General features: G+C 38.7%; 1 protein-coding gene and 1 long non-coding RNA gene across 3 annotated transcripts; both read left to right on the top strand.

Moving 5' to 3' along the window:
• The first annotated feature begins 5,096 nt into the window (after positions 1-5,096).
• Positions 5,097-7,928, top strand: LOC130994466 (putative late blight resistance protein homolog R1A-10). Its single transcript, XM_057919509.1, has one exon. It carries the CDS (start codon positions 5,097-5,099, stop codon positions 7,926-7,928), a length of 2,832 nt encoding a protein of 943 aa, XP_057775492.1.
• A 2,019-nt stretch (positions 7,929-9,947) lies between these two features.
• Positions 9,948-12,881, top strand: LOC130995022 (uncharacterized). Of its 2 annotated transcripts, XR_009092007.1 has the most exons (4): positions 9,948-10,018; positions 11,907-11,985; positions 12,116-12,158; positions 12,659-12,881. It is a non-coding gene; the product is annotated as an uncharacterized LOC130995022 (long non-coding RNA). The 2 variants fall into 2 exon arrangements; XR_009092006.1 differs by lacking the exon at positions 12,659-12,881 and having other exon boundaries at positions 12,116-12,400.
• The last annotated feature ends 430 nt before the right edge of the window (positions 12,882-13,311 follow it).

Raw genomic sequence — 13,311 nt, 5'->3', positions numbered from 1 at the left:
CAGGAGCAAATATCTCATTGTAATCAATGCCTTCTTTTTGTGTAAAGCCTTTAGCTACAAGTCTAGCCTTGTATCTAATGTTATCAGTTTCATGCTTGACCTTAAACAACCATTTACACTCAACAACAGAACAGTCCTCAGGCTTCTTTACTAAAATCCAAGTTTCATTATCATGCAGAGACTTCATTTCAGAATTCATAGCAGTCAACCACTTATCAGACTCAGCAGAATTAACAGCATCAGAATAAGTGCAGAGTTCAGAGTAATCCACATTGTTAAACACATTGAAAGCATACAAAGACAAGTTATAATCATCAAACCTAGCAGGAGGTCTGATATTTCTCCTTTCTCTGTCCCTAGCAAGTTGATAGTCATTCCAGGGGTTATTATCAGAAGGTGCTGGGTTGGTGGGATCAATGTTGAGTTCAGGGTTGGGAGTGGGGTCAGTTTCAGCATGCTCAGTCAAAGTATGGGGATCATTAGGCAGAGGATCCACCTCAGGAGGATCCATGGGTGGGGTAAACATAAACTCATATCTGTTGTAGTCATAGACATGCATTTTCTCCACCTCACTTGGAGTAGCAGAGTGTGAGGATTCAAGTAAACAAGGAAAGTTAAACTCATTGAAGGACACATCTCTGCTCACACAAGTTTTGGATCCAGGAACTGACCTATCCCACAACCTGTAGCCTTTAACCCCTTCAGGATAACCAAGGAATATGCATTTCTTAGCCCTAGGTTCTAGTTTCCCAACATTTTGATGAACATATGCAGCACAACCAAATACTCTCAAATGCTTTAAACAGATAGGTTTATCATAAAACACAGATTCAGGGAGTTTGCCAAGTAAGGGAACAGAAGGGGATCTGTTGATCAAATACACTGCAGTCATGAGGGCCTCACCCCAGAAATGTTTAGACAAGCCAGATGCAACAAGCATGCTCCTAACTCTCTCAAGGAGAGTTCTATTCATCCTTTCAACCACTCCATTTTGCTGTGGAGTGTAAGGAACAGACATATGCCTCATGATACTAGACTCAATGCACCAGTTATCCATAGCATGATTACAGAATTCAAGACCATTATCTGTCCTAATACATTTAATCCTTTTTCCAGTTTGATTTTGAATCTGTGTAGCCCACTTTGACTATTTTTCAAACACATCAGATTTGTTTTTCATTAAAAAGACCCAAGTTTTTCTTAAAAAATCATCAATAACAGATAGGAAATACATGTTTCCACCATGAGTGGGCACTTTAGCAGGACCCCAAACATCAGCATGAAGGTATTCAAGTATCTCAGTGCTAACATGCTTTCTAGGATAAGGAACAGAAACTGAAAAAATAGACTTATGATGTTTTCCCATCACACATGGTTCACAGAAAGGAAGCTCAGAAACTTTATCATTACCAAACACACCAGTCTTTTTCAGAATTTCCATGCCTTTGTTACTCATGTGTCCTAACCTAGCATGCCAGAGTGCAGATTTGTCCTCATGGACCACATTAGCAACAGGTAAAGGAACTGACTCAGCACATACAGCATACAAGTCTCCCTTTCTTGGAGCAGTAAAGTAAAACATAGAGTCTTTTTCAAATTGGAATCTCAAGTAATTCACAGAACCATTTAGCATTTTATCAGCAATTTTAGACACTGAAAGCAAGCTAAATTTCAAGTTTGGCACAAATCTGACATCATTCAAGGTAAGAAGACTCCCATTTTCAAATTTCAAGCACACATCACCCTTACCCAAAATATCACAGCTTTGACCATCAGCCAAAGAAACATGCCCAGACTTGACCAACTGAAGGTTTTGGAACATATGCTCAAAGGGGGTCACATGAAAGGTACAACCAGAGTCAATCAGCCACTCATTAGAACTAACAAATTTAGACACAGCATTTGAGTAATTTATGAACTGAAAATCATAGTCATGGACCATATAGACACCATCTTCTTCAAAAACATTGTTTGCATGCTGTTTAGGCTCATTAGGAACAAAGTTCTTATTCTTTTTAGGCAACTTGCACCTATTTATGAAATGCCCAAGTTTTCCACAATTCCAACACACTTTCCTAGGTTTCTGATCAGGATTCTGATTCCTATTTTGATTCTGATTATGATCAAACCTATTTTCTTCTCTCTATTCATTTGGAGCAGCATTTTTATGATGATCAGACTTCTGGCCCTTAGAAAAATGATGATGAGGGTTTATTTGATTATCCTTATTCACATACATAACCTCACCCTGAAGAGACTTGGGTTTTTGCAGTTTAAGTTCATTTTCTTTGGTCTTAAGACTATTGATAATCATTTCACAAGAAACCTTAGACCCACCATATTTTAAGGCTGACTTTACTTCAGAAAAGGACTCAGGAATAGAACTTAACAGAATCTGAGGGGCATACTTCTCAATATTGTCATCACCAGCAATTTTCAAATCATGCAAAAGTTTGTGAAAATCATCAAGGTTTGAATCAACATCCTTTGAAGGATCCATTTGAAAGTTCATAAATTGGTTTTGTAAAGACCATGCAGACTCTTCAGAGGAAGTGGAGTAAATGGAGTTCAAATCATCCCATAAATCCTTAGCACATAAGTGATGAGACACTTTCCTAACCACAGAACTGCTCAGATTTAACAAGATGGTGGCCCTAGCATTATCTTTCATATCATGCATCTTTTCATCAATCACAGACTTGTCAATTTTAGACAACAGAGCTTTATTGACCTTTTCTTTGACTAAAATGCACTCTATTTTGGTTTTCCAATCTTGAAAATCATCCCTGCCATTGAATGGCACCATATGCAAGTTATTCATGATGTATGCAGATGCTAATAGGGCTGAACACACCAACAAGACACAGAGCAGGTAACACCACAACAAAGGTCACAGTGACCTTAAGGGGGAAACAACTGGAGTTAAGGAGCAGGGAAGAGCCCAGATCTCAGCACAGATTGATCTGTGGAGCAAGGTTTCACGCTGGTCCCTCCAAGAAGTTCCAAGAGGACTGTCTGAGTCCAGAGAAGGGTAAAACTCTCAATCCAAGAGAGTTTTTCAGAGCAAAAAGAAACACCAGAGAGAACAAAACAAACAGCAGAGGCAGCAAAGAAACAACAAGTCACACACAACCAATCTAGATAACCCCCTTTCTCCCTTGATTTACAGGGTACTCGCACGAGGAGACTCCTTTAAAGGAGAGTCCAGACGAACTGGACCAAATGCAAGGGAGAACCTCACTTGGCTTTGAATGCCAGGGTTTTATCGAGATACAAGGCAGCAAGCGGAAGCACACACAGGTCAGGATCGCAAGATACCAAGACCAAATAAAACATGCAAAAAGAAAAGCAGCAGGCAACACCAACCCTAGAACTAGGAGTTTCAGTGATTCAGCCAATTTACCAGAGCTGGATTCCCAGGTAGGGGAAAATCCAGACTTACCTCAATCCTTGCTCATCGAGAGCGAATTGGCGCAGCCAACGGGCGGCGGGGTGAAGGAGGTGCGGTCGGAGGGTGCCCCGGCTAGGTCCCCGTGGTTCTGATACCACTGTTGGGTATCTTCGCCTAGCCGGAGGTTCACCTCTTGGTTCCCAACCGTCCTACCGCCTTCACTCGGCACTCTAGTGCCAAGATTCCTCGTCTGATTCTTCCTCTTCGTCTTCTTCTTCTCAGTTACTTCGGACTTCTCTGGTCAGCAGGGAAACGACTCCGCTGCACTGGACTCGGCCCCCTCTGGAGATGATCCCTCTGGCGTCGATCGATTTCTCTGGTCTGGATCTTCACTTCTCTGCTCTGGAGCACTGATCCCTATGCTCTGGAGCGTGACTCCTCTGTTCTGCCACCACTTCTCTGCACCTACAGAGCACCAGAAACACAGTAAGTAAACAGGATACTAAAGTGAAAAATAAGGGAAAACACAACAGGAAAGTTCAGAGTAGATCGAAGTGGGAAAATGTGTCCTCGGGACACTTTGGCTCAGATTTTCCCACGGTAGACTCGGCTTCTTCCGGCAGCTCAATGATCAAGGCTTCAAGGGAACAGGGAGAAAAGATCGGCACTCAGATCTCAGTTGAACAGCCACCAACAGCAGGAATCCTATGGGCAGGAATTCCGATGGCTTCGCAATCAACCAGAGTATCACCAATCAGGAATCCGGTGGTCAGGAATCCGGTGACAACTCTCACAGTAAGGGAAGGCCTCGTTCACACACAGGAGAGAAATCTCACAGAAGGAGTAGCAGAGCCTTCTCAAGAAATTGCCTGAAGACCTTCCCGTTACTGTGAAGAATTAAGACCAGATTAATAGGGGGTGAAAGGCATAGGAAAAGGGGGTGGAGAATTGAAGACGGAAGGGAAATCGAGGAGACGGGCGGCGGAGGGGAATTGGAGAGGTGCAGATGGGAAAGAGAGTGAGATCAGAGCGGCGCAAGGGAAGAAAGGGATTTAGGGTTTGGCTGAGGGGAGGTTGGGTATAAAAGGGGATGGGCTTGGGCTTGGGCTTAGGTTTAAAGAAAGTTTAAAAGGGAAGGTGGGCTTGGGTTTGGGCTAAGGGAATTAATGAGAATTGGGCCAACACTCCACACTATATTTATATATCTTTCTCCTAGTTTATCAAAATATCTTAATCTTTCAATTATAATATTTCATCGATGCAAGGACTGCTTCGCATCATAAACTAATTCAATCATCGATGCTGGTGAAAGTCAACATCAAACACCAGCAATAAGTTTGATTAGCAGCAAACATGTAATTAATTGAATTAATGGCAGTGGTTATATTTTAAGAGCGACGTGCTTATTCAGACAACTGCAGCACATTTAAATATTCCATGTTGACTTAACCTCTATAATTATAAGCAAGCCACGTTAGGTGCACATATAAAAAAGTTTGAATCCAACAACTACAGCTTATTTTATTGATTTCAATAATGTTGCACATGACTTGTTCATCTGTATCTGCTATAAAAAGTTTCAAATCTCAATTGTGGAATCATAATACCTGATTAGCTAATTGCCTTCTTTCACCTCTCAAATATTAGTATCAGATATTTTCATTCACACTTCCCATAAATATATACATTATTCAAAGTGTTAATCATGGCGGCTTATGGAGCTCTGGTTTCTCTTATGCATATCATAGATCGCCTTGAAAAACATCCTTCCCCTCCAATTTCTATCCACAAACAGCAACTTGAATCTCTCACTCAAAATGTGACCTTCTTGCAGGATTTTCTTGATGCTTATATTCCCCCAGCTGTCGATGACCATGAGGCGGATCCATTGGAGCGTCGCATTGCTGATGCAGTTTATGCAGCTGAGGATGTCATCGAATCCCAAATTGTGCTTCAAATTCATAACCGATCCACAATTCGTGGGAAGAAATGCGCAACTATTGATAGAAATGAATTGGAGGTCGGTGTAAATGCAGCTGAGGACTTCTATCACGATCTGCAACAAGTGATAGAAGAAATGAATTCAATCTCAACCGCAGCTGATCAACTGCAGAGAAAGGTCTCCTCAACTCATGCTGCCTCCTCTTCCACTGTTATCAAGAAGGATGTCTTGGAGATTGTTGCCGCAGCTCAACTGCCGAGAAAGGTCTCCTCAACTCATGCTGCCTCCTCTTCCTCTGTGAAGGAAAGCATGATGGTGGGCTTCAAGGAGGTGTTACTTGAAGTGCTGGATAAGCTCACCGGAGGCCAACGCAGTCGCCAAATCATCCCAATCATGGGGATGGGCGGCATTGGTAAGACCACTCTTGCCCGACATCTATTTGAGCATGCGCTTGTTAAAGAGCATTTTGATATTTTTGCTTGGACTACAATTTCTCAAACTTATAATGTTAGAGAAACACTTAGAGAAGTTCTTTTCCAAGCAAGTGGGGATCCGGATTGTGATCTGAGTGAGAACCAATTGGGGCAAAAATCACTAATCAGTGAGGACGAATTGGGATTAAAACTATACAAATATTTATGGGGTAGAAGGTATCTCATAATTATGGATGATATGTGGAGTATAGAGGTGTGGGACAAGATCAGGTCTTCCTTTCCTGATCGCAATGATGGGAGTCGAATCATTGTAACAACTAGGCTGTCAAACTTGACTTCGCAGTTGAGAGAGTCTTATGGCGTTGGTATGAAATTTCTAGATGAGGCTAGTAGTTGGGATTTGTTCACCAACACTGTGTTTGGGGGAGAAAGTTTCCCTCATGAGTTGGAGAACATCGGAAAGAATATTGTAGCAAATTGTAAAGGGCTTCCTTTATCAATTGCTACAATTGGAGGTCTTTTGGCAAAATCTGAGTGCACTAGAGAATATTGGGTGCGCATAGAGCAAAATTTAAATTCAATTGTGATTACCAATAATGATGAATTTTGCTTGAAAATATTGCGATTGAGCTATACCTGTCTGCCCAACTATTTGAAGCCATGTTTTTTGTATATGGGTGTTTTTAAGGAAGATCGTTCAATTCGTGTCTCAATGCTGAAGAAGCTCTGGGTTTCTGAAGGATTTTTAAAACCTGTGAGTGGAAAATGTTTGGAAACAATAGCAGATGAGTACTTGAAGGAGTTGGTAGATAGAAATCTGATTTTAGTTGATAAGTTGGGGGAGTTTAGTGGAAATATAAAGTTTTGTAAGATTCATGATTTGTTGAGAGACTTATGCTTGAAAGAAGTTGAAAAAGAGAGGTTTTATGATATCATAGAAAAGTCTCCTTCAGTCATAGACAATGAACGCCGTCGGGTTGTTTTCAAAAATGCTGGAAGAAGGGTAATAAGTGAAGTCTCGAGATCTTTGTCACCTGTTCGTTCTATAATATGTGATGAGAGGGGGGAAAACTTTGAAAGGCCTCATAATTTTAGATTGGTGAGAACATTCAAAGCATATGATAGAGATACACATAAATATGGAATTGGTGTTCATTTCCTAGGCGATGTTTTTCAATTGGTGAACTCACGGCACATTGCTGTTAGTCTTGATTCGGGGTCTGAATTCCCGTCTTCAATCAATTTGCTTTGGAATCTATATACGTTAATTGTTCATGCTGAGCTTCCGCATGAAGTTGTTGCACCGATTGAGATTTGGAAATTGCATCAACTTAGGCATCTCGAGTTTGTGGGTAGAACAAAATTGATTCTCCCAGATCCTCCGAGTGAGATGGTTATCATGGAGAATCTACAAACGCTGAGAAGAGCAAAGAATTTGTATTTGAATGAGGATGTGGTTAAAAGAACCCCCAATGTGAAGAAACTGCATCTAATTTACAGATCCGAAGAAATGGAGGGTTGTCTCATCAAGAGTTTGAGTGAATTGAAACAAATGGAGAGAGCCAACTGTTTCAGCTATCTTGAGTGTCTGATTAAATTGGAAAACTTGTCCTGCAACATCTGTGCTGGATGTGATAAGTATTTTCAGAGGATTAGTTTCCCACACTCCCTCAAGAAGTTGAAGTTAATTTTCTATTTCTGTTATCATGTGGAGTTGGAAGAGATATTGGAAAAGATAGGGTGGTTGCCCCTTCTTCAGAAATTAGTATTATATCATGGTAGATTCAAAACAGGCAAGTGGGAGACTATCGAGGGCCAATTCCGGAGCCTCAAGCTACTACAATTGAACTTTTGTAGTCTAGAAAATTGGGTGATGGCAGAGAGCTCCCACTTTCCAGTTCTCCAGGAGCTTCGTCTTCTATATTTGCATGATGTGGAGGAGATCCCTTCCGAAGTTGGAGAAATAGCAACGCTGAAATCAATTACTTTGGAATATTGCAGTGAATCAGCGGTGGAGTCAGCTGCAAAGATAGTAGAAGAACAACAGGATTTACAAGGAGGTCAACTTGACCTTCATGTTCGAGCTGTGGTTCCAAAACGACACGAAAGACTGCAGAGCTTAGCAAGTCCCAACTTTGAAGTTACAGTGAGTCCTTATTAGAATAATCCAGCATCCAAGATTGTTAGTTACAAGTTCAGACCTTTTGTTTCGTAAGGTTATAAAACTTTGAGCTTTTGTTGCTTCAATTCATTACTGTAAGCTATCTCCACAACTCTATCTTATTGTTCCTTTTGTTCTACTTAAATAACCGATTTATTAGTTTCTCTTCCTTTTGGGAAACTTAAATGCTTAAACTTTCTTACATTACATCATTAAATTGCTGTTGCTGCTCATTTCTGACCACAATAATAATAATGACACATTGGCAAACATAAATGCTTTATCAATTCATGTTTTCTTTGATATAAAACTAGAATGGTTACTGTGTGTATAATATAATAAAGAAAGTTACTATTTAATAACCTTAATTTTTGCTTCTGTAGGAACGACCTTAATTTGTTTAACAAATAATACCAAAACTATATTATTGTTATTATTATAGTAAAGAAAATTTGTGGTTCTAGACTTTCCCGCTAAAATAAATACCTAATTTTTTTATTTTTTCCTAAAAAAAGTTGCCCAAATTAAAAGTTATTTCCCTTTGGCATAATTTCGTAAGGCGCAAAGAGGGTGTTTATTTTGAAGGATTAGTCTTGATAAATATAAATAGTAAGGGTAATCCCTTGTTTAGTTTGATGGATTGAAATTTTGGAATATCTCAAAGTCCTTAATTATTTTTATCATTTAAGCTAGTTTTATTTAATTCTTATCCATTGAAAATGTGGGATTAGAGAAATCCTACTCATAAGAATAAAATTATTCAATTATATATATTTAACAATCTTAATAAGAGAGGAGTGAGGTACTATTGGGAGGAATAGTACTGTAGAAAAAATAGTGCCCATGGCATTTTCGTAATTTTCGTTCCATTTGTGACTTTTTTTCCAATATTTGACTATGCTTTATCTTATTTGATTCACAAATTTTTGTGAATCACTTTGACCTTTTCACTCTATGTTTCTCTGTGATACAGTTCCGGCGACGAAAAGAAAAGAAAAGGAGTTATGCCGTAAGAATCTCCCCCAAATTCAACGGTGAAAGTGCAAAGTCTGATCAAAATTCAACCACAAATCACACTAGAGAAATCCATTACACCAACAAAACAAGGAGGCGAGTTTTGATTTCGTAAACCTGCATTTTATCATTAAATTTTCTGATGAACCCTAGAATTTTTTCACAAAACTGAGCACACCACAACATAATAGAACTATTGTCTTGGGGCTGGGTTTCTTGCTTTATTGCTTGCGTTGAGGGTGCCGGTCGGCGTTGTCATCGGCAGCAGCTTAGGTGTTCTGACGATTGGGAACGACCAGCCTTGGCTGAGTTGTGGCTCAATTTCTTGTGTTGTTGTCTGTGTTGAGAGTGCTGGTCGGCGGCGGCATCCGCACAGTTTTCTTAGCTGCTTGAGAGAGAGAGAGAGAGAGAGTTGACAGGGTACACAAAGAGAGGCAAAGAGAGGTGACAATGGGTGCAACCAAGAATGAGAGAGTAGAGAGAGCACCGTGGAACAGGGGCAGTATATTGTGGGGATTTTAAATAGTGTATGTTTGTAATGGATCATGAGTACAGATGATGACAATGAAATATTGTTGGATTTGATGATAAGGATTAAGGAATGGGTCTAGAGTTTTAAGTTAATCTTATTTTAATTAATTAATTGAATATAATTGATTTAATTATTGTTTGATTTATTACTTTTACAGTGTTTACTGATTGAAGTAATTTCCGGAGGTATATTGGAAGTACTAGACAAAAATATAATCGGGTGCTTCCAAAATAGGGTATGCTCGATATAATTATGTATAGTCAATAGGGATTTAGTTTATTTGTTCATTCTTAATTTTTAATTATGAATAAGTAGGATTTTAAATAAACTTTGATATTCTTAATTTTTCATGTACTAATTTTTGTATAAAATGTAGTAGTATTAATATGATTTGTTTGATTTTTTCACGTGTGTAATTTAAATATTCATGAGATTCTTTTTTCTAAATTATTCTCAGACACGTGCTCTTTCACCTCTTTCACCGACATTCACTTCTTCAAGAGTTACATCTCCACGGGCGTAGTGAGCATTATCTTGCACTTGAGTAAGTCTCCATAACATGCATTTTCTCTCTTACGCGTTGAAATCACGATAAATTAAAATGTAGTATTAGTTTTTATGGTCCATGTTAAAATGTATAAACAACTTGAGCTTGCCTATGGAACATCAATTTTTCAAACACACCAACAAATTATGCCAATAGATCATATACTAACATACCATCATAAATATAGAACTATAGCTCTGGAGAATCTTAGGTATACTATCATGTAGCCCAACTCAATACAGTAGACTCACCTTTTCTGAGTTTGATATAATTTGACAGTAATTGAACAAGGGCAAATAGCGCCAAAATCCCTATAGTTTTCCCGAATTCGCATTTTTCCCTTGACCTTTAAATTTCTTGTTAAAATCCTTGAACTTAATTCCGATTCTCGTTTTTCCCTTAATGACGTTTTCCGGCAACTAATTGCACTGACGTGTCACCTATGTGGAAAGCTTGTGCTGAGTCATTAAATTAGGACCAAAACATTGTCGTTTTATACACAATTGAACAGTCCCTTCTTACTCCTCTGTCATCGCCGTCAGAATCGCAAGCAAAATTCTCGAAGAGTAAGCAGCGGGGAAACCATCGCTCCATGATTCAATTTCACCACGAATTGCCTAAATCTCCGACGGAAGAAACCGAATAAAATCCTGCACGGCAGCTTCCGGCCAAGGTTCTTCATCGAAATCGGCGCACTCGGTGGTTAGTGTTGAAAGGGCAGGGGACGAAAGTAGCAGCGGTGGTGGAGGTTTCTGCGTGGATTGGTGTTGGGAGGGATCAGAGGGCGGTGGCAGAGAGGTGGAGAAGAGATTTAAGGTAGGAGAGAGCAGTGGTAACAGATGGCGGTGGCAGAGGCGAAGTTCCAGCGGGATGATGAAGGCAAAGACATGGATAGGGTGTGTTTTTCTCAAGAACCAATATTCGATTTTGCCCTCAATTTTTCGATTGAATTGCATTTAATTCCCTAAATAGGCATAAAACTACGTCGTTTAGGGTTTAGCTTAAACTATGTCGTTTGTTTCGCCGGAAACTTAATCCTACGTGGCTTTCCGACTGCCATGTCAGCATTAGTTATATTGCCGATCAATTTTATGGGAAAAACGAGAAACGAAATTAAGTTCAAGGATTTTAACAAGAATTTTAAAAGTCACGGGAAAAATGCGAATTCGGGGAAACTATAGGGATTTTGACGCTATTTGCCCATTGAACAAATAATTGATCTCTCCACCTAGATAATCATCAAATTCAATATTGGTAACTGAAATTGGGTTTGAGTAAATAGCATAGCTACTAGAACTCTGTAAGTGACGTTGGAAATGAACTACGAGGTCGTAACTTTAGAAAGTTGAAGCAAAACTACTTTTAATTTGGAAACACCTTCGTAGCAGGATTGATGATTGTAAATGAAGTGATATTCCCTAATGAAGAAAAAAAGATGCTTCATCATTAAATAAGGGGTACTATAGTTTACTCCTAATTTCCTATTAAGTGACTTGCTCACCTTTTCTGTTGGATATTTTGCGTTCTTATGATTTTCAACATTTATTTTTACTTTCTAATTTTGTTTTTTAGCGTTTTGTCTTTCTACTCCAAGAAAGCTATTCCACTTCTCCAAATTTAGCGGTGCGCTTCTTTTTGTTCTATTTTTTATTTGTGGTGTGATATTTTGTTTTCATGTGTTTTGCGCTCTTCCATTGTATTTAAAACTTAAAGTCATTTCCCAATGATCGTTTAGTTATAGTAATCATTTCGAAGTTTAGAGAATGAGATTCATTACTCTAGGATTAGGGTTTGGGTTATTGCCTCTAGCCTTTAGGTTTTTTAAGAATTTGTTACTTTGTGTGTTATACGGAGATTGTTATTTTTGGTTTCCGATTTTCGACAGGTGCCCTCACGATCCGCTTGTCTTTGCTCACATCGAATTTGTTTGCTGGAACACTTTTCATCCATTAATTACACCTTCTGTAAATCACTACCCTACTTTGTTCTCAAATAGTGTCTTTGTGCTCTATTTTCTTTTCACATTTTATTGTACCACTCACCAATGACTAAATTACTGAATTCTCATTTTGTGATTTTGGTCACGTTTTTCAGATATCTTGTTATGGCGAAAAGAAGATGTGTGCTTTCAAAGAAGGTCACTGATGAGCTTTCTTTGTATTTTTCTTTTTTCGGGGCTCATTTGTATCAGTTGCACACTTACCTTTAATTTATTTGTTCCATCTCTTTGCTTTAGAGAATGGTGCATGGTAATTTTAATTCTTCTATAATGCATGTTGCGAGCTGTGTTCTCAACCTGCCATGTACTTCTCAATTCTTTGTTGGTTGTATTTGTTTTGCTGGGAATTTAATATTAAATCTCTGTTCAAATGTCTTGCACGACCATGTGACAACTTCAAAACGTTTACGTTTTAGCTTACCTTATCCATCTGCAACTGTTAAGGCTATGCTAAATATTTTGGCCGTGAGCGTTCACCTGCTCTGACTACTTGGTTGAGAAGCTTAAGAGGTGCATAATTATATTTGTTGTGTCACTGTCTAGATTTGCACAATTCAATTTATAATTTTCAAATAAGAAATCAATAAAAAGAAAGATGTGTGTTGTTGTTGACACTGGTGGTTGTTCCAATCTCATAGGTGGGCTACGTGATCTGGGTTGACGTTACATGATGCGCTAGCACTTGTTGCGAAATTTGGACTCCGAGGTATTTTTCTCACAATGACTTGTAATCCAAAGTGAGTGGAGATTCGAAGTGAATCATTTCCTATTGAAAAGAGTCATAATAGAGTTGATTAGTATGCAAGATTTTTCAAGAGTAAAAAAAGAGTACTTGAAAAGAGCCATAATAGAGTTGATTAGTATGCAAGATTTTTCAAGAGTGAAAAAAAAGTACGAGTACTTGAAAAAGGAGATCGTAAAAGACTCGTTGTTAGGGGTGGTTGCTGCTTATTTTTATGTGGCGAATTTACTTCCACATGTTCATCGCAGTGGTTGCCGAGAAAAATAAAGGTGAGTATAATATGGTGAATATTCCACATGAAACAACGATGTTAATAGTTTAATGAAGTCATCAACAATTTAGGATAGTATGCAAATGCATTATTGTTTGTCATTAACTAAACGCCAACACTTGTATGTACTTTGTACAATTCTATGACTTTTCGTAGTACTACACCATGTCAGTGATATTTTTTCAATGTTTTGAGGTTGTCTTTTGTATGTACATTGTATATGCCTCGATGTAGGTTCCGGTTGAATGCACTGCGTATATATGATGCATAATGTCTTA

This window comes from Salvia miltiorrhiza, chromosome 7 (genome assembly GCF_028751815.1).
Source record: "Salvia miltiorrhiza cultivar Shanhuang (shh) chromosome 7, IMPLAD_Smil_shh, whole genome shotgun sequence".
Lineage (NCBI taxonomy): Eukaryota > Viridiplantae > Streptophyta > Magnoliopsida > Lamiales > Lamiaceae > Salvia > Salvia miltiorrhiza.
This window is presented reverse-complemented; position numbering and strand designations above follow the sequence as displayed.